General features: G+C 40.0%; 1 protein-coding gene and 1 long non-coding RNA gene across 3 annotated transcripts in view; one reads left to right on the top strand and one right to left on the bottom strand.

The window, feature by feature from the left end:
• Positions 1 to 9790: 9790 nt before the first annotated feature.
• Positions 9791 to 15053, bottom strand: LOC109272747 (uncharacterized). The gene is made up of 3 exons (XR_002082586.2): positions 14798 to 15053; positions 11551 to 11680; positions 9791 to 10319 (listed from the first exon to the last, which is right to left on the bottom strand). It is a non-coding gene; the product is annotated as an uncharacterized LOC109272747 (long non-coding RNA).
• HPSE2 (heparanase 2 (inactive)) overlaps positions 11780 to 24214 on the top strand; it is a 677801-nt gene continuing 665366 nt past the window's right edge. Inside the window, exons 1-2 of one of the 2 annotated variants that reach the window (XM_019459091.2) lie at positions 11780 to 12137; positions 15047 to 15204. In XM_019459091.2, coding sequence (XP_019314636.2) covers positions 11848 to 12137; positions 15047 to 15204 — 448 coding nt within the window. In that variant the 5' untranslated portion in view covers positions 11780 to 11847. The remainder of the gene's footprint in view (positions 12138 to 15046; positions 15205 to 24214) is intronic. The other variant, XM_019459090.2, reaches the window with a different exon arrangement.

Below are 24214 nucleotides of genomic sequence, written 5' to 3'. Positions count from 1 at the left end.
AACATGAGATCGTGACCTGAGCCAAAGTCAGACACTTAACTGACTGAGCCACCCAGGCACCTCTATGATAAGTGTACTTTTAATCCCCTTTATCTGTTTCACCCATCTCTCAATCCACCTCCCTCCTTAAGGCAGTATCTTTTATATTTATTTATCCTTTCATTTCTCTTGTTCTTTATTTATAAAATGATGTTTTTCTTTTATTTTTGATTCTTTCCTGAGTTCTGTCATTCCATTTTATAGAGTTTTTCTATTTGTGATATATGCTTTTCTTCTATATCTTCTACCATTTTCTTAATTCTCTTCACTGTGATTTGAAATATTAGGTTGTAGTTTTTATGGGCATGTCTTTTCTGGAATAATTTTATTATTTCTAAAGAGGTTATTCAACCTTTGTTCTCTTTTTTCTTACAATATTTTTGCATGATGTTGATTGTGATTCTTTTTTTTTTTTTTTTTTTTTTTTTGCTCATTTTTATGCATAATTACTTTGCCTGACCTTTTAGAAAGGAGAGGTGGATTAGGAGAGCTTTTCTAGCTTCATAGCCATAGAGCTCCTGTGTGTGTGTGTGTGTGTGTGTGTGTGTGTGTGTGTGTGTGTGTAGGGTTAAAAAGTATGGCCTATTGCTTTTGGAGATATCCTGGTTTTGTTCCCCTTCCTCTAATTTTATCTGAGTTTTCTTTTTCCTTTACCTCAATTATCTATATGCTGTACCATGTAGATTCTTTTCCCAAACGTTTCTCCTTATTATGGGGTTTGTTTATGGAAGGGAGTTTTGGGTAGTCGGTTTTTTGAGTTCACAGGGCCCAGAGTGCTTCAGGCCCTTCAGACTTCCCATGGATCCTTGAACCTACCCACACGTTGGATTATACAGAATCTTCCTGGTTGTCTGTACTGTTTTTAAATATGCCTGCTACTCTTTGCCGTGTGTGTATGTGCGCTCATGTGTGTGTGTGTGTGTCCGCACGTGCATGTGTGAGAGAGAAAGAGGGAGAATGAATGAACATAAATCAGAACGTGTGCATATGAATTAAGGGATTTCTGTGGCTTTGGGAGCCATATTCTGTATGCCTTACTCTCTATTCAGAATATGCTCAGTAAACGTACACATAATTATGGGCATAGATTTAGTTTTTATACATTACTATACATTGTATAGCAAATTCAAACTCTGTAGAGAAAATCAAATGATCAATATTGCTGAAAAATAAAATATGTTTTCTTCAGACTGTATCCTCCGTGATACAGAAGGGGGGGTGCCATTTAGATTGAGGAGAGAAAGTTAAAAGATAAACTATATTGATTTAAGTGTTTATTAACTCTAAATATATGGTCCTACCCTACTTATATGTGACATAGACTGGTTTAGAATATCTGAGTAATTAACCAGGGTTGTGGGATCAAGCTCCACATTGGGCTCCATGCTGGGTGTGGAGCCTGCTTGAGATTCTCTCTCTCTCTCTCTCTCTCTCTCTCTCTCTCTCTCTCTCTCTCTCTGCCCCTCTTCCCCACTTGCTTGTGTGCTCTTTCTCTCTCTCTAGGAAAAAAAAAAAGTTTAGCTTCTGGAATGACAGACCTAGATTTGAATCCCCCAGCTACGTCTTACTAGTTACTTCCAGCAGTTTACTCTCTCTAAACTTCAGTTTTTTCCCTCTTAAAATAAGGCTAGGAGAACCTGCCTATTAGTTTTATTGTAAAGATGAAATGAGATAATGCATTAAAACACTTTGCACAGTTCCTGGTACTTAATAAGTGCTCAAGAAAGTTACTTATTTTATATATTATTATTTATCTACATAGGTGGGTAGATGGATTTCAGACTTGAAATGATGAAGGGATTACATTGACATCAGCTTTATTTTCATATTGAGTCTTTCATATTAAATCTTCATCTGGCAAAAACAGTTTTTGCCTGTTTACCTCTGTGCATGCTACTGTGTGCCTATTCTTTCCCTTTGATAGTGTGACTTTGTTTTGATTCCATCATGCCTTGCACAGAGTGGATACTAAATAAATATTTGATAACTGCTTTGTCTTCACAGGACAGAGTAACACAGTACTTGTTTTTAAGAGAATCTGATTAAAAGCTCAGGTGGGCCATGCCCAATTTTGTATTCATGAAGTTAATGCTTTTCCATCACCTGAACTTCCAGACTTCCCAGCAACTGGGAGTTGTTTCCCTAGCTGGTGCTGGCTCTTGCTAGATTTGACATTGCTGCTTCATCTATCATTACTCTCACAAAGATGCATAGACACATCTGTGGACATTAATTTGCATGATGTTTCGGACTGATCTGTTCCATATTTTACAATTGCTTTTTCATCATCAGTAACAGAAACCCTGCAACTTCATTCCTTGTAGTATTTACCCTGTCAATTTCTATCTTCTTTGGCTTTGGAACATCATTTTAATGACACAGTAATATTGCATTTTCCTTTCTCCCTTCTTTCCATGGGTTGTGATGTTAAGTGCTATGTGTTATGCAAAGAGTAGTTTTAAGGAACTGAAAACATTTCAGTACTTAATTACTAAGACATAGATAAATTTAGCCAAGAGGAGCAGAGCAGCTAGTTCTGGAAACCTCTTCTGAAATAATGGAGCTCAGGTTCTATCTGCTGTCCCCTAAAGTAATGCTTCTCAGACTTTAAATCAGAATTGTAATCACTTGAAGAATTGTTAAAATGTAGATTGGGAGGGAGCCTGAGATTCTGCATTTGTTATGTTGACGCTGCTGGATCTGTGGACCACACTTTGAATAGAAAGGCCTTAGAGCAGAAGTATGATCTGACCAGATGTACAATGAACTATTAAAACACATTTTGCCTTCCGTTTACATTTTTATGGGAATTAATTGTATGGAATTTCTTAGAGCTGGCAAATTATTTATATTAAATATAAATATCAAATATAAATCAGAGGAAGAGCTAACATCATTGAGGATGGATTAAGAAAGCGTGTTTAAATTAGTATTAGAGGCTTATTTAGCCATTAAATATTTCTGTGACTTTGCTAGGCATTTTATTTTTACATGTACTCCCACAAATTATTATGGTAACTCTGTAAATTAGATCACTATTCCTATTTTACATATAAAGAGATTGAGATTCAGGGAAGTTAACGAACTTTCTTACAGCTTCTTAATAAATAGTAAAGCTAAGATCGCTTGTTTAGCACTGCAGTAAGCTGCCTTCTGAAGATTGTTCTCCTGGGAAATGAGCTCGTATGAATATCTAAACATGTCTGTGGACCCCTCTTTTATATGTTTATCTGGGAAATTTTAGATAGTTTAGCTTCGTGAGTCTTTACTATAGAGTTCTGTGAAGCTGTTGCAGTGGTGACAGAAGAGGTTGTGTGAGAGTTTGTACATATGTATGCATTTCCCTTAAATTAGATGCGATCTTGTAAGGAGATATTTGCCCCTCTCTAAAGCCAGGCACCTGAGATAGATGATCTGTAAGTTTCCTGCAAGCCCAGATATCCTATGATATATGTGATAGTTTGTTTTTTGAAAATGGATTGGGAGATAGATGGGGAATTTAAAACATTTCCACCAGCAGATGGCACTCCAACATTTCTACTACTGGCAACCCTTCGCCATTACCAAAGCAGAAATATAGGAGAAAACCTAGAAGACAGGTTAAAAATAAGAAAAAAAAAAAAAAAAAAAAAAAAAGACCAACTCATTAAAGTATGATATATTTATCATCATTGTGACGGAAATTACATATGTATCAAGTAACAGACATATATATATATATATATATATATATATATATATATATATATATATATGGCAGTTTTCACCACAGCAGTTTTCACCAAATTCTACCGTAGCACTTATCAAATGGATTTTTGTTAACCTGTTGATTTTCCCAGCTAGACTGTGAGATTTCCAAGGGCAAGGATATTCTTTGGACCCCAAAGGTGGGGGAAAGACACACTACCTAGCCTATAGTCAGCACTCAATATTTCTCCCTTTCATTCCCCAGAAAATTGGTTAAGTATTACCTTGAATGCAGGAAAGTGTTTAACGTTGGTCCATGCAAAGCCTTTTGTTTTATTTTGTTCCTTTGAATGATTACCTTATAGGCATCAAATGTGTTTGATGTATGTCCTTTGATATTTTTGTATCCTTGTAACATATATTTGTGTGTGTGTTTAATTTGTACTAATGTTATTATGCTATTATATCCTGGGTGTTTTGTTCTTATCATTCTTTTTAAAGCCCATCCATGTTCTTGTGTGTACATTCAGTTCATTGTTTATAACTGCTGCCCTCATCATTTCACCTGTCCGTTTCCCTTGTGATGGACATCTAGGTGCCTCTAATTCCTCTGTATTAAAATCAGTGCTTTACTGACCACCCTCGTTCAAGTCCTTTGTGAGTCTTTTGTGAGGTGGTTGGGTAATTTATGCCCATCGTGGGATTGCTGGGTCTTAGGGAATATACATATGTAATTTCATTAAATATTGCCAGATCACTCTTTAGAATGGCCCAACCCATTTGAACTCTCATTGGGGTGCAAGAAGGTTGCATTCTCCTTGCAAAATCTCCCCACATCCACAATTAGTGTTATCCAGTATTTACATTTTGCCAATCTGATGGTGTAAAGGGAAAACATTTTTTTTAAGGGAAAACATTTCTCGAATAAAGGAACAATTATTTGAGAATCTATTAAAGCTAATAGGATAAATGGTGTTTACTTGCATAATTTTCCTCCTTTGAGGATGGTCTCTCACTATCTGACTTTCATTGTCTGAACTTGGAACAGAGTAGATTCTGATAATTTTTTTGAGATAACTCTTGCTCCTTATTACCTGAAACCTAAGAATCAAATAGATTGAAATAACATGATATCCCTTGCCATCTAAATTTGTTCTCTCGGGGCACCTGGGTGACTCAGTAGGTTAGGCGTCCAACTCTAGATTTCAGCTTAGGTCATGATCTCAGGGTCATGAGATTGAGACCCATATGCTTGTGGTGGGCATGGAGCCTGCTTGGGATCCTCTCTCTCCCTCTCCCTCTGCCCCTCTCTCCCTAAGATTAATTAATTAATTTGCTTGCTGAAACTAGAAACCAAATAGAGTTGTATAGCAATGGATCCAGGATATGCTGAGGCCCCACACCAAATCAGTTATCAGAATATCTGTGAGTGCACCCAGGCATGATTATTTTTAAAAAGCTCCTAGGTGATTTTAGTGTGCAGCCACAGATGAATGTCATTGACCCTAGACTATCAAATTATTTTTATTTCTTCCTCAAAAGGAAAAACATAAAAGTATTTAAACACAGTACTGTGTTGGTTAGGCTTCAGAAAATCAAGACAGAAATGTAACATTTAAATGTCTGATGGAAATGAAGCATACTTTCTAAAAGTTACAGCACATCATTGTCTCTAGGTGACCAAAAGAACTAGAAGAATCAGAAAATTTGGTGAGAGTTAATGTTGGTAAGGTTTAGCATAATTGATTTTGAACCAAGGAAGAACTTGGATTGCTTATATGGCAACAAAACTACTTCAAAGAGTTAGGGATCTAGATGTTAATATGGGCAGAGGTAAAATATTCAGTTGTATATATAAATAGTCTATCAACTGATTTTGATAATTGATGAGTAGACTGAACCTGTGGTAGGCTTTCTATTGCCAATATTTGTTTAACTCTCGTTATGAACTAAACACATTAGGGTATTTAAAAAGGTCAAAGTGTGCCATTAGCCTAGGGAACAGAAGAAAATGCAATCGCGGTTAGTTGCTCTTTGGGGGGTCAACAAGCGCACCTGTGTTCCATGCAAATGTCTTATTACAGTTTCCACTTCTCAATGTAGATACTAAAATAGGAGATATATTGAGATAAATAAATAAGATTTATATATTTCAGCTTCTTAGAAATTATCTTTTGCATTAATTCTTAGAATTGTCTGACTAGGAAAGTGGTATAGTGGAAACTGCAGGCAAATTATAGTTGTTTGAAGGTATGTATAAACAACTTATAGTTAGTGAAGTCACAGAATATGTGAAAGGCAATCCGAATTTTTGTCCTGGGACATTATATGTAAAGTTCTCGGGTATTTTCAGTAACAAACATGCCAAAAGCATAGTCTAATTATCAGTCAGTAGAACTGGCTTTCACCTCAGATTCTTCAAGAAACAGCATTTTAAACCTTTTGACTCTGTATTTCCTTACCTGAGTTATGAGGATAAAGCTTGTCCTATTTGTGCTATAAGCATAAAATAGAAGGTATACCTATAAGTTATTAATTATTTCAAAACCTTTGGTTTCAGTATATAAATTTCTTCCCACCTTATATATGCAGATTATATTTATCTCTACCATGAAACCCAACCAGTGAAAATGACAGTTGAATAGTAACTATATGCCAACAACTAAAGACATTTACCTCATTTAATTCTCAGAGCACACGTGGAGGGAAGTATATTTTGTAGATGGGGAAATTGGGGCTCAGCAAGAGTAAATGACTTGTTCAACTTGTTTACAATAAATTGTGAAACCCAGTTCACAATTTACTCTCATGTGAGAGCAGAGAGTAAATTGTAAACTGGGTTTAATCAAAGTCTATTGAACTCCAAAGCCCATGCAATTTCCAGTAAAACATGATGCTTTTCAGGACTAATCTGAATGTACAAAAGGCAAAATGGCCTAGGATGGTTGTTTTACCATCATGTGAATGTGACTAAGGACATGAATAAACTTAATCTATTTTTCTGTTACTTGGTTTTCCACCTATAGCAGTTCCTCAAATAACTGTCATCCCTACCCCCAAACATGCTAAGGGATTTTGAACTGAACTCTTTAGAGTCATTTACATTTATGGTTATGAGTTTATGTATATAATGAGGTAGAGCAATCATAGTGTTGAAATTCCTTTTCAACTTTCCATGTGGAGAAAGTATTGTTATCCCTTGTTCCTCTAAGCATGACAGAGACAGCTTTTGTTATTCCCTAGCACTGTCCTTTGTCCACTCCTTTGCTTTCTTCTGTCCTGGTGAAAAAACGAAGAAGGCATGTAAAACTTCTTTTTTTTCCTTTTTCAGATGCTAGTCACAGGCAGAAGTGTCTGCGTGGTTAAACTGTGTGGTATGTACTTGTTTTATTTCTGCATTTATTGACATCATTATTAGAGTTGACCTTTTGTTTCAACTTTATCACTAAGTTCTTTATATATATCTTAATTCTTGCCTCAGTCATCAATTAAGGGGATGTATTTGTGGCAAGTATGGGGGAAAGGGAGTAAGAGATAACAAGAAACCGATAGCACAATTGTATAATATTTTGGAATTCATAAAACATTTTCTCCATACATAACCTTATTTGCTTCTTACTCTAGGGTATTATATTAGTTTTACAGGGTAGGCAGCTGACACAACAGTTAAAAATTTTACTCAAGGTCACAAAGCTAGGGTCTGGCAAAGTCAGGACTTAAACTCAGGTCTTCCAACTCCTAGTCCAAGGTTTTTTCCACCGTACATTAACAAGTTGTTAAAGGGTATGCAACATTTTAGCCACTTACAGTAGAATGTGTTGGTTAGGAACACAGACATAGGCTTTGAAGTCAGGTAGCCCTAGGTTTCAATTCTTGCTACCACTTACTGGCAGCGTCATGAGAAGTTGCTTAATATCTCTGAGTCAATTTTCTCATATGTAAACTATGTATAATAATGAATTATATCTGCCTCTCAGAGTTTTTTGAGAAGATTAAGATAGCATGTGTATAATTCTGGGTACCCTGGTGTGACCACAAGAGCTGAATAAATAAGTCATCATGAACAAGTCTACAGGCAATGATGAGACAGCAGATTGGCTGCTATAACTTCAGAGTGCTTCTCAGTCGCAGTTACTGTGGCAAGAATTTTTTCGTTATTTGAAATCTAGGTATAGTTCTTCCAGAAGGGGAAAATGAGTATAGACATAACTATAGCTCTGAATATTTAATAGAAAGGGAGGTGGCATTTAGAGTCAGTGAGTTTGTGAGAGGCTGAAAAAAGCATAGGAAAAATGGGTGGAAATTACTGTAGTAAAGATGGCCATCATTAAAAAGCATGCACATCTTGCAGCAATACTGTATACTATAAAGTAGAATTTGGCCATAAACACAGGGTATAGCATTAGTCCCAGTCATTCGTCCTGGTACCATATTGGTCACTGGCATATCTCTATTGGTCTGAGATGAAATGACAAAAATACTGTAGTGATTTTTCATGAAGCTAAATTTATTCAGTTTAAACACTTGCTTTTTATTTTTGAAATACCATTTCAACTTTTTTTTTGGCTGTTAAATGTTTTTTTTTTTTTTCTTTTGGGAAGTAATAATGATAAATAGTTGATAGATTTTTTAAGGTCCTTGCTAGACAAAATAAAAAGTTGGCAAATATATGTCAGTTCTTCTCCACTAATATTTATTTTGAAACAGTCTAGAAATCACTGAACAAATTAATCTTCAAGATTTTTTTAAAGGTTTGGGAACCTAGACTCCTAGATATCAAAGGAATTTATCTATGAGGACCATTCAGTAACACCAGGAAGAGCATTTCCAAGGAGATGCATCTAGTTCACAATAATTCATATTTTATACTGAGGCCCAATTCTTGTCCCCTAGGAAATTACAATTTAAGACAGAACAGAGGTACAGGTGGTTGCCACTCAGCACCTAGAAACTAAGGTAGAAACCAATCTAATATACAGATTAATGATGAGCTACTTACAGCATATAATTTAGGATTAGATGGGAAGTAAGACAAAAACCATGATATGGGGAAGGGAGGCTTTTTGGAAAGTGTAGCCCTGTGAAGATCTTTATCCACACTAGACCAAAGGACCAAACAATCAGGTCATCTTGGAGTCAACCAGGGCTATCTGGAACTCCTTAAATGTTATTGAATTGCTTTCTTTGCCTTGATGTCCTGAGGCTGTATATGACTAGAATTTCAATGGCTAAAGAAGACGGTTTTCATCTGGAATTTTTTTTTAAAAATCACGGTTTTGTTGGTTTTGATTTTTGTACTACATACAGGTTCTGATGAGAACGTTAAATAGTGGTTAAAGTAACTAGGACACCAAACAATTATAGAATAGTTGGGTAAGTAAGCAAAAATCATGGATAAAGTTAATAATTAAGCAGTTTCTCATTGATCCCAAGTTCATCCTGAGCCCCAAGAGTACATATTTTTGAAAGGTACGTTAATTATACACATCTAGTAGGTGAGTGATCTGTTTCATTTATGTGGTTGTCCTCTGGTCCCAATGAATGTGGTTTCTAAAAGTACATTCACTTGTAAGCCAGGGTGTGTTTTGGCCCTTGGAAAATCTGACTCCTTGTTAAACATAAAGAATTGGTTTTAATTCTGAGTATAGCAAATAAACTAATGGCTTCTGAATTTGTAAGATAAGTATTTCCTAAAGGAGTTGACCAGAAAATACTAATAACTGGGAAAACAAATTACTGAACAGAAACCTAAAACAAAGGTACTGTGACAAGTAAAAGTCATATTATTTTCTTATTTATTTCTTCCTGAAAGCAGTACATGATTTTAGTGTGTTGAGCATGATTTGATTTACCATTAATTTATTTCATAGACATTTATTGAGTGCCTGCTAAATGTCTGGGTCTTGAGATACAAAGATAAATAAAAATCTGCTCCAGGCCGTCACCATCTTAAGGAGGTACTCAGTACACATCTTAAAATTACAATAATTTTTACTGGAACTTACACCATACCATACACCCACACACAAGAAACACATACATATCTTTAAAAAAATTTTTTTAATGTTTATTTTATTTTTGAGACAGAGAGAGACAGAGCATGATCAGGGGAGGGGCAGAGATAGAGAGACACAGAATCTGAAGCAGGCTCCAGGCTCTGAGCTGTCAGCATAGAGCCAGACATGGGACTTGAAGCCATCAACTGTGAGATCACGACCTGAGCCAAAGTCGGACACTCAACTGACTGAGCCACCAAGGCGCCCCAAAACCATACATATTTTAAAGGATTTAGTTGTGTTAGAAATTTTCAGGAACCAAAAGCAGCAGGCAGGCCTTAAGGGCCGAAGCCTACTTGTAATAGTTCGGTGTAACATCTTGGTTTTTAAAATCATCTTTAAATAATATGCCTTGGATTTTCTTTCTCCTTTGGCCTTATTTTATGCCGGTCTACTTCTGTGAGGTCTTCATGGCACTTCCCAGTTTAACCCAACCTAACCTCTGTATTTCTTTGTTGCTTGGTTTGAAAGAATCTCCTCAGGGAACCTCAGCTGAAGGTCATATATTCCAGCCCTTTTCAGATTCCTGAATCCTGTCTGGGGGGAAAGAAGGGGAGACAGGTTGCCATTTCAGTTTTTGTGGTCTCTGAGACTGCCATTTGCACATCCACATTTGGGGAATCTGCATTTTAGAATTTTGCCTGTTTGATGTCTGGAGGCCCTGGGATGCTAATGAATACCCATTGTGGGTAGAATAGTGATCTTCATCTACCAAGTAGAAGGCCCATTTTGTTCCAGAAAGAAGTTGAAAGTGGGGCCCAACCATGTCACTACAGCCAACTGGGCCTTTTCACCCTGTGCTTGGGTATGGGACCCGTGGCTCTGCCTGAGAGGTGTGGGTCAGGGTCTGTGAGCTAGGGCCGGTGGTGTACCATGAGGCTCCTGGCTGTTCTGGAGCATCCAGGGACTATGTCTGGTCGGACACTGACTGTGACTCCTGGCCAAGTTTGAAAACCCTGCTGTGTTACTCTGTTCCTTTCCCGCACCATAAAGGCGCACTTCCATGCAGGAGGGATGCCCGTGGTCGAGGGACTGGAGGGACTGGAAGGGCAAGTCTAAATAGGCTTGTGCAGCGGAGTGGCCAAGCCTTGGCTCAGATGGGCGAAGCCCCGCCCATAATATCCAAGCACCGACCAAGTGGCTTTGACTTGAACTAAGTCAGCGTATATTGAAGTCCCCAAGACACTTTCTCCTTGGCTGCAGTCAGAACGGAGCCATGCGCAGCCTGGGCCCTTTGCCCCTACCGGCGGATAAGCCCTTTGACCTGGTCATTCTTTGTATTCCTTCTGGCCTCTGTTTTTCCTAACGAGGTCAGAGGATGCTTCTGTGTGGCTGCCCAGCACGTCGCAGAGGTCCATACTTGTGTCCATGAAGTGCACTCTATGCTCTGGCAGGAATCACCATCGCTACCGCAGGACCCCCTTTGCAACTTAACCACTCTAGCTGTGGCTGCCTCAACCAAAAGGAAAGGGCCCAGCGCGGATGAAATGCTGTCCGGAGAAACAGGCGCACGGCGAGTGCGCAATCTTTACTCCAGCGCGCCCAGGGCTGGCGCTGGGGCTTTCCTGTCGGGATGGAAGCTAGAACCGCCCTCCCCAGAGCCTCCCTGGGAGGGAAGTAAAACCAAGACGTCCCGCCCCGTACCCAAAACGTTACAACCACACAGTTTCGATCCATCTCTCCGCTTCCTGACCCTAGAGGGTTAAATCAGGAGGGTACAACGCCACCCCTTCCTCCTACTTCCCGCCTCCCCCCTCCACCCCCTTACCTTTAAAAAGTTAAAAAATGTCTGCAGTTGAAATCTCTTAAAGGGGCGGTGCTGGTGAACGAGTACTCTTGGCACGAGTCGCTGAGAAGGCTGGCTAGGGGCGTGAGTTCGCTCCACCAGCACCAAAACACTGAAAAAAAAAAGAGAGAGAGAGAGAGAAAGAGAGCAAGAGAGGGGGGAAAAAAGGAAAGGAAAAAAAACGGGGGGGGGGGAGGCAGACAGACACACACTTTAGATAAGGACAATTAGTCACCAGTGAGACCCTGTAGGAAGAGAGGTTTAAATCAGAGGGATTTAATGAGGGTGCTCTGTGCCTTCCCTGAAGCCATGCCCTCTAGCAACTCCCGCCCCCCCTCGTGCCTAGCCCCGGTGGCTCTCTTCTTGGCTCTGTTGCTCCATCTCTCCCTTTCCTCCCAAGCTGGAGACAGGAGACCCTTGCCTGTAGACAGAGCTCCAGGTTTGAAGGAAAAGACCCTGATTCTACTTGATGTGAGCACCAAGAACCCAGTCAGGACAGTCAATGAGAACTTCCTCTCTCTGCAGCTGGATCCGTCCATCATTCATGATGGCTGGCTCGATTTCTTAAGGTAAGGCAGGGGCTTCCATGGATCATTTTTTTTTTTTTAAGTAACACCCCCCATCCCCCATTCCAAAGGGGGAAGAAGAAGAAGAAAATAAGCCAAGCGCATCTCACAAAGAGAAGAAAAGAGGTTTTCCTTCTCCTGGAATATTTGCTGTGAGGCTTTAACTGGTGATTGAGAAAAGCAATGTTTTCTATTAAGATGCACATGTTTGCAATGCAGAAGGCATTTCAGAAACTTATCAGTTATGACTGAAAAAATGTTGTGCTTACATATACCCACAATTAGCCTCCCTGTCTCCTTCTGAAAAAGAAACAAGAGGTTCAGGGCAGTTACAAAAGTGAAGAAAAGGTCTCGAGCAACAAAGACCCGAGAGGAATGGGTGCGTGTGTGAGAGAGTGTGTGTGCCTGTGTCTGTGAGTGTTCAAGCGGGGGATAGCACGAAAGTGGAATTTTCCACGAAAAGATCGATTTGTCCGTTCTCTCCCACTCCCAGACAGAAAACGAATTTAGGCAGAGGCTTGAGCGGTGGGCAAGTTAGATCGGATATTTTAAGTTTTCTTTTATATACTCCGCTGTCCTCTCCAGACTTCAGGACTTTGTAAGAGGCTTTTTTATAGACCGAATGGCCCCCCAGTCCCTCCTCCTTAAATCTCCTGCGGTAACTGCATAGTTTGGTTTTTCTTTAAAGAAAAAAAAAATTCTCGCTCCAGTGATAGGGTATATAAGCAGAGCGGAAAGGGTCCTAGAAATACTCCGGGGATGTTTCAGAGGTCTGAACCTGGCACCAGCGGATTACCGAACCGCGTGGTTTGTACCATGGACTCCCCTCTTATTCAAGGGCTTGGAATCTAATTGGGCTCACTCTCTCCCTGGGTTGTTACTGTGTAGCAGTTAGGCAACTAATCAGGGACAGTTGCAGTGCAAAAAATAAATAAATCGTCTGCAATGTCGAATCCAAGTGTTGAGTTACTAAAAATTCCCTCCGAATGGGAGCCTCAGCTGTGGGCTCCCCCGAAGAGCCCTGAGCGCTCTCCCAGTCCCACTCTTCTGCCGGGAGGCCGCGTCCGCCGCGCGTCTTTCGTGAGTATCTTTCACTCCTTTCGAAATCCGCTTTGGTGCTGTCGCGCTCTCGCCCTTCGGTTGTGCGGGACCGCCGGGGCCTCGGCCGGGTCAGCGGACGCGGCAGGTAGCGGGAGGCGCCACGTGGAGCACTCCTTCCACGTGGAGCACTCCTTCCACGTGGAGCGAGCGTTGCAGGAGGACCAACGGCTGGTGTTGCTGCCGCTGCGGTCGTTTGTTTATGCCCGTGCCTCCGTTGGGAAGGCGGGAAGAGCTCCGCGCCGCCCGGCGTCCTCCTCGGGCCCTTGCAACGGAGCGCGTCTCTAAGCTCTTGTGTTGGTGGGGGGCGACGGGTTTTTCCGAAATACACGCCCCACCTGCACTGCACTACTCCAGCTGCGCGGACGCCCCCAGGCTTCTTTTTCCTACCTTCCTTTCTTTTTAAACCATCTTGTTAAATGCTTGCTGCAGAAAGGATTCTGGTAGGAAGCTTTTCGGGGAAGAAGCCGTGGCGGGGCGCATTTGCATTAGCTGTACAGGCTTCCGGACGGACGGTGGTTGGAAATGCCTTTTCCGCGGGGCCGCACTCGTGCCGAGGCCTCTGCCCGCCGCGGGCCCGCGCGACGCCCAGACGGAGCCTGCCCCAGAACGCAGTCTTGGAGTCCTCCGCCAGACGTTCCCGGCCACCGGGCTTCTCGGTGCGGCAGTGCGCGGCTTTCAGGAACTCTCCGAAATTGGAGTCCCCAGCTTTTTTCTCTCATACCCACCTCCGTTATGATTCTCTGTAATTTCTCCATTTGGATTTGGATTTTCAGGACCTGAGCCAGCAAGGCGTTAAAAATAACTTACAGATCCAGATTCAAATTCTTTGGTGCTAAGAGCACTTGCACCGCTCCTTCGTCACCCCTTCCTGAAGTAGCGGTTGGCTTTTAAAACTGCTTACTTATGGAAATCCTGAACCTAAATAAACGTAAATGCTGGTGTTCTGATGCTCCTCGAGTGCCCTCAGACGAGCAGGTCCACATTTCGGCAAACTTCACTTTTCCAAGAGTTGGCTTCCAAAGGGCGCCACGAAAAAGATGGAGTTGAAGTAGAGTGGAGAGGAGGATGTTACCCCTCCTGAGAGCCGGCTGAATTATTTTAGGGCCCAAAGAGACATTGCTTTTACCGTGCAAAGCCCGGATGGGGAAAGTTCTCAGAAAAGCAGGGATTTACCCCGGCAATCTCTCGCCCAGTGTTAGGGAGATGGATGCAGTTGTTACACGACAGTAGTATTAAAGGAAGATCAACTTTAGCATTAAAAAAAGAACCAACCTGACCTCAGGTACCTGCTCTGAAAGAAAGGAGGCCTGTTTCACCTTCTCCACTGAGGTTGCAGTGCCCCTGGGGCAGGGGATGCAGATTCCGGCTTCCAGCCTGTAAGTTTGGCAAAAGTCGGAGCTCTGCAGTCCACGCGCTGCGCGTCTCCGCCAGGAGCGCTTTCCCGGCAGTGGCAGAAGCTGGGCGACTGCGCCTAAGCCCCGTGTTCTCAGCAGAAGTGCCCCCCCCTCGGCCCCCCACACGCACTGCATTAACAAACAGACTAACCGACTGGGAAGAAGTACCTTTGGCGAGCGGCGTCGGGTTGTCTGAGGGAGGGGGCCCCGGCCGGCTGGGCGCAGGAGGCGTAGCCCGGGGAGCCAGGCGCACGCGAGACGCCGGGGCCCGCGCGGGTGGCGGGCTGGGGCTGACACGGCCCGTAGCCTCGGCCGGGTCGCTCTCGGAGAGTGGGGAGAGAGCCGTGGTCGGCGCTCCGCTCCGGGTCGCCTCTCCTCACCCCGGATCCTTTTCTCTCTCTTTCTGTACCCCTGCAGCTCCAAGCGCCTGGTGACCCTGGCTCGGGGACTTTCGCCCGCCTTTCTGCGCTTCGGGGGCAAAAGGACCGACTTCCTGCAGTTCCAGAACCTGAGGAACCCGGCGAAAAGCCGCGGGGGCCCCGGCCCGGATTACTATCTCAAAAACTATGAGGATGGTGAGAAACAACTTACTTCCAGTCTAGCGGGATGGGGGACGTTTGAGGAATAGGAGCGAACTCTTGCTGTGTGTGTGGGGGGGGGGGGGGCGGGGGGGGGAAGGTGGGTGGGTAGCCGGCTTGGAGGAGAGCCTGGTAGCAGCTCCTCTGAAAAGCTGGTAGCTGCGGGCTAGGGGACACTGGAGTGTGGCGCTTCTGACGCGATTACGCAGAGGGGGTCACCAAGTTGTCCTGGTCCAGGCTGCCGGCCTTTCGCTGGGCGGCTGTGCTCCAGGGCCGAGACGTGGTGGCCAGAACAATTAGCAGGCTGGTCCTGTGGGGAGATTAGCGGATTTTTTGAGAAAATTCAGACAAGTTCATAGGCTACTAAAGGATCAGGGTCACGTTTGATTCCTAAAACTCTAGAAAAAAGTGCCTTTCTGTTTTTTTCTTATTTCTTGCTTTCCTGAGATGAGGATATGGGTGATTCAGCCTCTTTTGAAACCCACTCTAAAGTTTTGTGGATAATACCTTTTAGATTGGACCTTTGTTAGGGGATGTTTGAAAATCTCCACAGTGGGTTCTCCTTCAGACTGCCTGATGTCAGAGTCGCATTTTTTTTTTTTTTTTCTGTTTTAAAATGAGATTGTGTAAATGCCAGCCTTCTTTCTTGCCAGGATCGAGTAGTTAAGTGTTGGAAGGGCTTTGAAAACTCCAAATCATATTACAGTGTGAGAGACCAATCTTTTTAGGTTTGAACAGTCTCATTTTTACCAGGAAGAAATGAAAATGGCATTTTAAAGTTTTGTTTAGAGGGTATAGTATTAATATATATGAACTTTCTTTGCGGAGAGGGGGACATAAGTCTTTCAAATAGTCAAGATGGGAACTGGTGGGTCCTCAGCTACTGAGGCTGTTTAGATTGTATAAAAGAGGTATTGGTGTCCATTCTTGGAGGGTTATCTCTTCTCTGCTGTCCTTTCTCATAAGTGAGCCTCGGTTTTATTTTTAAAGGGCTCAAGGACAGGTTCTTAGAGCTCCCTGGATTTTGTTACATCTTGTCCTTGTAAATCAGCAAAACAAGGAAATGTCGTTGTATATTCTGGGGTTTCACTGAATGGGAATTCTGGAGAGATATATTTCAAGAGTGGCTGAGAAACTTTTTTTTTTAAGTGTCAGAATGGAGAAAGAGCAAAGCTGAGACTTCTTGAGTTTAAAGCAAGAATAGGACTTACTCATAACATTTGCCAAAGTGTATAGGAGTTTAAGGTGACATCTTTTCAAAGGTAAATGTCATTACCATAAAAACGTGGATTGCAATAGATTTTGCTGTCACTTAGCATAAAATGCTGAAAGGTAAAAGCTAATCCTGAACAGCAGCTCTGATGGTAACTTGACCCAGGGCCTTATAGCTTCCAGGGTCACTGTCAACTCTGTGCTCAGACATGAGAAGGGAGAGTATTACTGGTTTTCCTGATGAAACAGCTCTGGTTTGAATCCGTGTGAACTACTTCTTTGGTTTGTGGAAACATGTAGAAGAGCCCCAAGAACCACTGACCATTATAAATTATAGGAATTGGCCTTTTTCTCCCAAACATGTACCTAGGATTATATTACCAATTCATTGAGAACATGAGATCTGCTTAAAATGAAGGATACAATTTGTTTCCCTTTGTGAAAGGAGAAAGTGGGCATCATGGGGAGAAAGGAAATTGGCAGAAAGCCGTGCCCCATAAAACTTCATAGCATTTAGAAAAAATCAGAAATCGAAAAGATCTAAGAGGTCATCTTCAATCTTCCCACCATTTCAGGGGCCAGTACAGGATCATTCCATATGGAATCCTTTTCTTGTTTTGTCCAACCTGGTATTAAATATCTCTAGGAATGTAGTTTTTATCACACTTATGGGAAAGAGTTCTTCTGTCCCATAGGTTTTTGCCAGCATATTTATCCTGAATTTTTTTTTTAAATACAGTGTTCTCTAAATATTTATGACTATTTCTTTTTTTTTCTTTCTTCTTTTTTTTTCTTTTTTTTTCATTTTTAAGACCTCTGTCTTCAAACTAATTTGTCTTTGGTGTGAGTGTCAGCTTCAAAAAAAAAAAAAAAAGGTTTCCTGATAGCTGTTTTTTATCTAGACTACCTGGATTTAATTCCTTTAAAACTTTCTTTAAAGTCAGTACTTCCAGACGCTAATCTGTTTTATTGCTCCTAGCTGAACTCCTTTTGATTTATGTCTCTCCAGTAATAAGATGCTCTGAACTATGTCAGTATTTGAGACCTTAGCAGAGTTAAAGAGAGTAGGAGTGCCCTATTTCTGCCCTTTGATGCTCAGATATCCTTAAATCACCCATATCGTCTTTGTTGTTGCATGTTGCATTACAGAATTTAAGGCAAAAATGTTTTCGGTATAGCCTTAGTAATTTTGCAAACATTATACTTTAGTTGTCACTCTTTATCCAGTGATAATTATCTCATCATGAACATCTTAAAAATAATTAGGTCTTCTTAGCAAATGGCCCTGTAATAGGCACTTGGGCATAAGCACCTTATTAAAAAAAAGATGTATTGACTTAAACATGATACAGAGTAATGACATACATTTTGAGTAATAAGATACCCTACTGGCAAATTATGAAATTGAATGCTATAGTTAAGAGAATATGGAATTTGGATTTAGAAAGCCTATATTGCAGGCCTCACTCTATCACTTTTGATGGTGTGGCCCTGGGCTTGCTGCTTCTCTGTAGCATATGGATGATGATAATACCTGCTGTGCCTTGCTTCTGTGAGGCTTTTAAGAAGTAATGTGTGTAAAATATTGTGTCAGTTACAAAGCACTATATAAAGACTAAGGATCTTACTTTTATTAAGGGCAATTTCAGAATATTTATAACATTTAATATTTTAAGGTGGGATTAAGGAGTGAATAAGATTTGATGAGACAGAAATTTATACAGAAGAAAGGAGATAGAATTGGGGAATTGGTAAAAAGGATTAAGTGAATATAGGGAGAATTGTTTTTAAGGGACCCAGGTAGAGAACAGGGTGGCTTACTTTTTTTATGGTAATGAGACAAGAGACTAATCTTTAGTTTTGTTATATGCTAAGAGTAAAATGAACCAATAGTACTTGGGTAAAATACACTTTTATAGTTAATGTATTCATATAACCACCTTGCTGTGATTTGTTGTTGTTTCCCTCTGAATTAATAGGGCAGTTAAGTCAAGTGGCTTCTATTTTCCAAATACTTTTAAGCACTTTAATGCCACTGCATTTTCTCTAACTTTCTAAAACTATTGTTTACGTATCACTTTGGGATGGTCTCTGGTTACTCTTTTAATACAGTTATCTACTCTATGCTTAGGCAGCTTGAATTTCATACAAACATGGTGATGATGGAAGAAATAAAAATAGGATTGTTTTTTTATACCTTGGAATCTTACCTTTTTCCTTACCTTTTGTACACACCATTTTTTATGCACATCAAAAGCCAGCTTAATATCTAAAATATCATACATATTATATCACTCTTCTCAGAATTTCTGATTATTTTTGGATTGCTTTCAGAAAATGTTCAAACTCCTCAACTTTACATTCAGAGCCTTTCACATTTCAACTTCAGCTTACATTTTGGATCCTGTGTTTTCATATACTTTTCATTACAGTCCTTGATTTTCATTGTCTCCTTAAAGCACCCTCATTATTTCAACCCTATACCTTTGTTCAGCCAGATATCTCTGCTTCGAATGCCTTTCTCTTGGCTCTGTTCAAGTCTCACCCCCTACCCAATTCCTGAAGGCCCATTGCAAATGCCCCTTATTTTCCCAAGGCCTTTCCTGAGCATGTCATTGTGTAGTGATCTCTTCTTTCTGTGGACCATTGTAGCTTTTACTCTTTATGTTGTTCTTTTTGGCTCCTTCTGCCTTGTTTTGCTCTTTAACTTTTCACATGTATATGAAAAGTTTTCCTTTCCATTAAATGCTTTACCTTTTCAATTAGAGTTCACATCTTTATAGGAAGGGACCATATCTAATTATTGTCTATTCTGAAATGTCTAGCATTATATAGAGCTTCGGCAAATATTTTTGGATATATATTGGGTTAAGAGCACTGTTAAAGCCCTAGGAAAATGGAGGTGATTAATGAAGAAATGAGTGAATCAGTATATGAAGATTCTATTCCTTTTTTTACTTTCAATGCACAATCTTATAAGTCCATTCTTAATACTTATTTTAATGACATTCTTCATTATTTTAACCATGTACTCTTAAGTAGTCTAAGTCATCTTGGTTTCATGCTATGCATTAAATCAACCTTACCACCTGGTTTAAAGCCTTGCACTGGACCTATACTGTTTTTATATTGTATCTGTTTCTTCTTTGCCTTGACTTTTGCTTTTCCTTGTTAGCGTCTTATATAGTTTTATGCCTGATTTTCCAATTCCTGATTTAATAGTTCTTTTTCACAAACTTTGAAAGTTGTTTTTTTTAATCTCCCTCATCTTGAAGATTTTCTCTTCAGAGACCTTCTCAAATTCTAAATGATGAATGTGAGTGCACTTTATACACTCTAAGGCACTATATGACTATTATTATTGTTCGTCTTTCTCCTGAAAGTTTTCCCAGTTTTATAGGTGAGGTCGTTAATTCTTTTTCTTTCTATTTCCTTTCCATCAATCAAGACATAAGACCTAAGAATAGCACAACTGCCAAAATACATATTTGCTTTGAACTTCCCTACCTTTTACTATCTCATTTTATTTCACAGAAAGGTTTCTTGAAATTCAATTACATTTAACAGGTATTTATTGATTATCTACTCTGTTTAGTTTCATGCTGGGCAAAGAATGGCAGAATATTGAGATAGTGTCCCAAATCACCATTAGAACACGACAGTAATAATTGCTATAGGCAAGATCTACTAATCAGTGTTAAAATAAGTAGGTGAGACCTTAACATAAAACTGGATATTTGCATAACTTCAAAGCATGTCTCCCATAATATATATTAATGAGTTGTTGTGGTGGTTTTAGTTTGTGTCCACAAAATCTTCTTTGTCTAGGAGGTAGAACGTAACTTTTGTCCCTGTAAGTGTATGCTGGATTTGATGATTTGCTTCTGAAGAAGAGGGTCTGTAAAAAGGAAAAAACTAACTTGACAGTAGAGAAGTGGACAGACATCATTTCAACAAAGTGATCAAGCTTAATATAAACAGATAAGTCATGTTGATAATCATGTATTCCCTGATAAGATATGATGAGAAGGCACATCACCTTTATGATATTCTTTGCAAGAATTTCTAATAATCTGTAATTATGAAAAACACTTGTGAAAACAAACTGAAAGACATTCTACAAAATAACTGACCTATACCCTTCAAAAGACACTGTCCCCACTGTCAATGAACTAATAACTTAAGTAGTGAGATAATGTTTATACTGATAAAACTTAAGAGTAATTCAGAGACAATATGGAAAGAAGTACTAAGTGAGACATAATAGTTTGCCAAGTGTAACAGGAAAAGTAGAGATGAATATGGGCCAGATTTCAATAGGAGTTAGGTTGGGCCTTGTGAAAGATAGGTTTAGGCAGGTAGAGACAAGAAGAGAGGACATTTAACTGAAGGGAAAGAGCATGAGGCAAAGTCTAAATATGTGTTTGCATAGTAAGGAGACCATCCTGGCTGCACAGAAGGTACATGTTAGGAATTATCTTAGTTCATGTTGCTACAACTATGTCATTTTTCTTTAAAAAAATTTTTTTTTAATGTTTATTTCTTTTTGAGAGAGAGAGAGAGAGAGAGAGGGACAGAGTATGAGCAGGGAAGGGGCAGAGAGAAAGGGAGACACAGAATCTGAAGCAGGCTCCAGGCTCTGAGCTGTTAGCACAGAGCCCGACACAGGGCTCAAACTCACGAACCGTGAGATCATGACCTGAGCCGAAGTTGGACACTCAACTGACTGAGCCACCTGGGTGCCCCATATGTCATTTTTCTGTAGAAGCCTATTTGCACATTTTTTTGTTAATTCAGAAATGTTTGTATTTAAAAAATATAAAAAATAAAGTACATCTTAGAAATGATTCTAAGAAAAGCTCATATTATTAGAATTATGTCTAAATTAAATTTTAAGAAGTTCTAATGTATTTTTGTTAGCTCCAAAATATGTAATTGAAGAAGAAGAACAAGGAAGTACATGTTTGAGGGAAAAAGTTGGTTGGGTCAGTCTAGATTAGATTACAAGAATCTTGAGTTTTAGGCATAGCAAAATAGTATTGTTCCTATAGAAAAATAGAGGCTGTTATAAGTTCTCTTATTCCATTGAAGAGGAGAAGGACATGTTTTCAACATGGGCAGTGACCCTTGCCCTCTTTTTAAAATTACTACACATGTTCACATACTCTAGCTGAAGTGTTTTATAATTGTACTTGGTGAAGTTTGAGTTATGAATCATGATTGAATTTAAAATTGCACAACTTAAAATTTAAATTTAGGGTATATAAAAGAAAAGGCTTTGGAACTTGCTTGATAAGTTTTACATTATCCTTCTTATAGAATAATAACAGGCTAATATTTTATAATATTCATTCATTCATGAATTTACTCATTGAGCAGGCATCTAGTTCCTCTTTGACACTGAGGCTGAGAAGATGAATGGGGCCGAGGCATTAATGTCAAATTACACACTACTGATCTCTTGTCACTTTAGCAGTCGCAGCCAAAAGCAGTTGCTGGAGATTTTTAGGCTGAAGAAAAACGTCCAACTTCTTCATTTGGTATTTCATGATTTGTCTGCCAGCAACTTTAGAAGGATTTGATTCAATTTAATATTTTATTAAAGGGTGTCAGAAATCACCTGAAGTTTTATATATGTTTTATTCTGCCTTTTAGAAACAAAATGGATGCATTTTCTGTAATGTTTAAAAATTTGGTACCCAAGTCCCGAGTGCTAGCTGAAGCTCACTGTGAATTTGAATATGGCGTCTCACAAAGATGTAGTCATCCTCTCATTTAGCCACAACTTAATCATTGTGGCCATCTGTAGAGTGCTGAAAGTGGTAGAGATTAGGAAACTCTGGGATCTGTTACAAGTAAAGGTAGCTTGGTTAATTTCAGGGAATCAGTCCAGTAAATAAACCTTACAGTCACAACCACATTTGTATAATTTATCACCTGGTCATTGGGATCAAAGGTAATGCAGACAGTTATGTGTTCCTGAACAACACAATTGTGCTACTCTTGCCAATATGAAATATCATTTCTCTTGCCAAATGAGTTTAAATTGTCTCTCCTGTTTTCCCAAGCCCTCCTGATGGGATGAGTACTTCATAGAAGAAGAGACATTTCTTTCATGATTCCCTGGGTCTGATCAGGCTGCCAGTCACATGGTCCGGGTTCCTAGAATCAGGAGCCTCTTCTGTGAATCCTTCATCAAAATGGATTAACTTCGGTGCTTTGTAGTGCCCTAATCAAGTTTTCAGCTATCTCAGTCTATGAGGCAGTGGATTGGGAACACCGAAAGGTGTGTGTGTGTGTGTGTGTGTGTGAGAGAGAGAGAGAGAGAGAGAGGGAGGGGGGATACTAGCATGAGAGAATTTGATGTGTTTTATTTCTTGCACTCATCTGTGGATAGTGATGTAGTCAGGGTAAATACATATTTCTAGATTAGTGGCTGGTGTAAGAAGGTATAGGTACCTTGTTGAACTCCGCTGTCCTTTGGTTTCATGATTTGGTGAGGTTCAGTTCTGTCAGTTTTCTTCAATTTAGTATAGTGAAAAACTGTAATTTTGCTTAATTTAATAACGTTTTCATATAATCAACTCTGTGCCAAGCTTAGTGCTAGATATTGGGGCTACCAAGAGGAATAAAGCATGAACTGCAGTCTCAGGTGGGCTTGCCTGGAAGGTGCTTACTGAATCGGTGGGCTGGGGTGGCCAATCGTCCCTCCCCCCGAACCTGGATGCTTCAAAGCCACATGCAGGGTTTGCACTCGGCCCCCTGCCAGGTCTGGAGGCTGGGCACGTTGCAGCCGGGCCGGGGAAGATTGGTCCGAGCCGGACTTTGCACAGCAGACCACGTCCTCGGCTCCTCCTCTCCCCCACCTCGGGCCAGCCCCTGACGGTTTCTACGAAGAAATACTCCCCCCAGTATTTTTACTATGTCTGTAATTTTCCTGTTTTATATTAGGAAAGAAAACTATGGTCTTGTATATTTGTAGAATTTCAGAGTGGTCTCAGTATTATCTCTCTACTTCAGTCAGATTAATCTTTGCTTAGTCCCTCCACTTTGCTTATATATCCTCCACCTTGAACATTCCTCTTCCCTCTTGAATTGAAAATTTTACTTGTCCTTCAAAGCTCTGCCTGTCTTTTCTCTTATTAAGCCTTCTGTTAAGCCAATCCCCATTCATCCCTCCTCATTTTCTGAATTTTTCTGAAATTCTTCTCTGAATCTCATTTAGTCCAAGTGCCCCAGAATTGACGTTTGATTAACTTAAGCAGACATCATTTTTGTCTCTAAGAATTTACAATCAAAACACACTGGTATTGACACACATAAAAATCCATATAGAGAGAACTATCAACCCACTGCATGGAACAGACACTTTAAGTCAAACAAAGTGTTTATATTATTTACAAACCTTAATACATGTGTTTTGCTTTTTATGGCAAAGAATAAAGAGTAAAAAATGTAAGCTGCATATAGGAAAGATGGAGTACATAGCTATATGTATATATTTGTATTGAGGATGTTTGTATTGTTGGGGATTAAACCAGTGTCTTATTCTCACTTGCCCTGGAAAGGCAAAAATGCCTTGAAGTATCGAAGGTGAGATTGGAAAGCTGAAAAAAGGTAAATTGCCCAGAGTTGTGGCATACTCTGAAATAAGAGTGGATATTTTTCTGTAGCTTAATGATAGTAATGATATATTAATAATATTACTTAATGTTATTGAGTGCATATTATGTGCCAAATATTATTTTAAGGAATTTACATGCATTAACAAATTTAATTCTCTTATCAATCCCAT

Source organism: Panthera pardus, unplaced genomic scaffold (genome assembly GCF_024362965.1).
Source record: "Panthera pardus isolate Hobbes unplaced genomic scaffold, ASM2436296v1 HiC_scaffold_22, whole genome shotgun sequence".
Classification (NCBI taxonomy): Eukaryota; Metazoa; Chordata; class Mammalia; order Carnivora; family Felidae; genus Panthera; species Panthera pardus.
The sequence above is the reverse complement of the archived record's forward strand: the minus strand, read 5'-3'. Positions and strand labels throughout refer to the sequence as shown.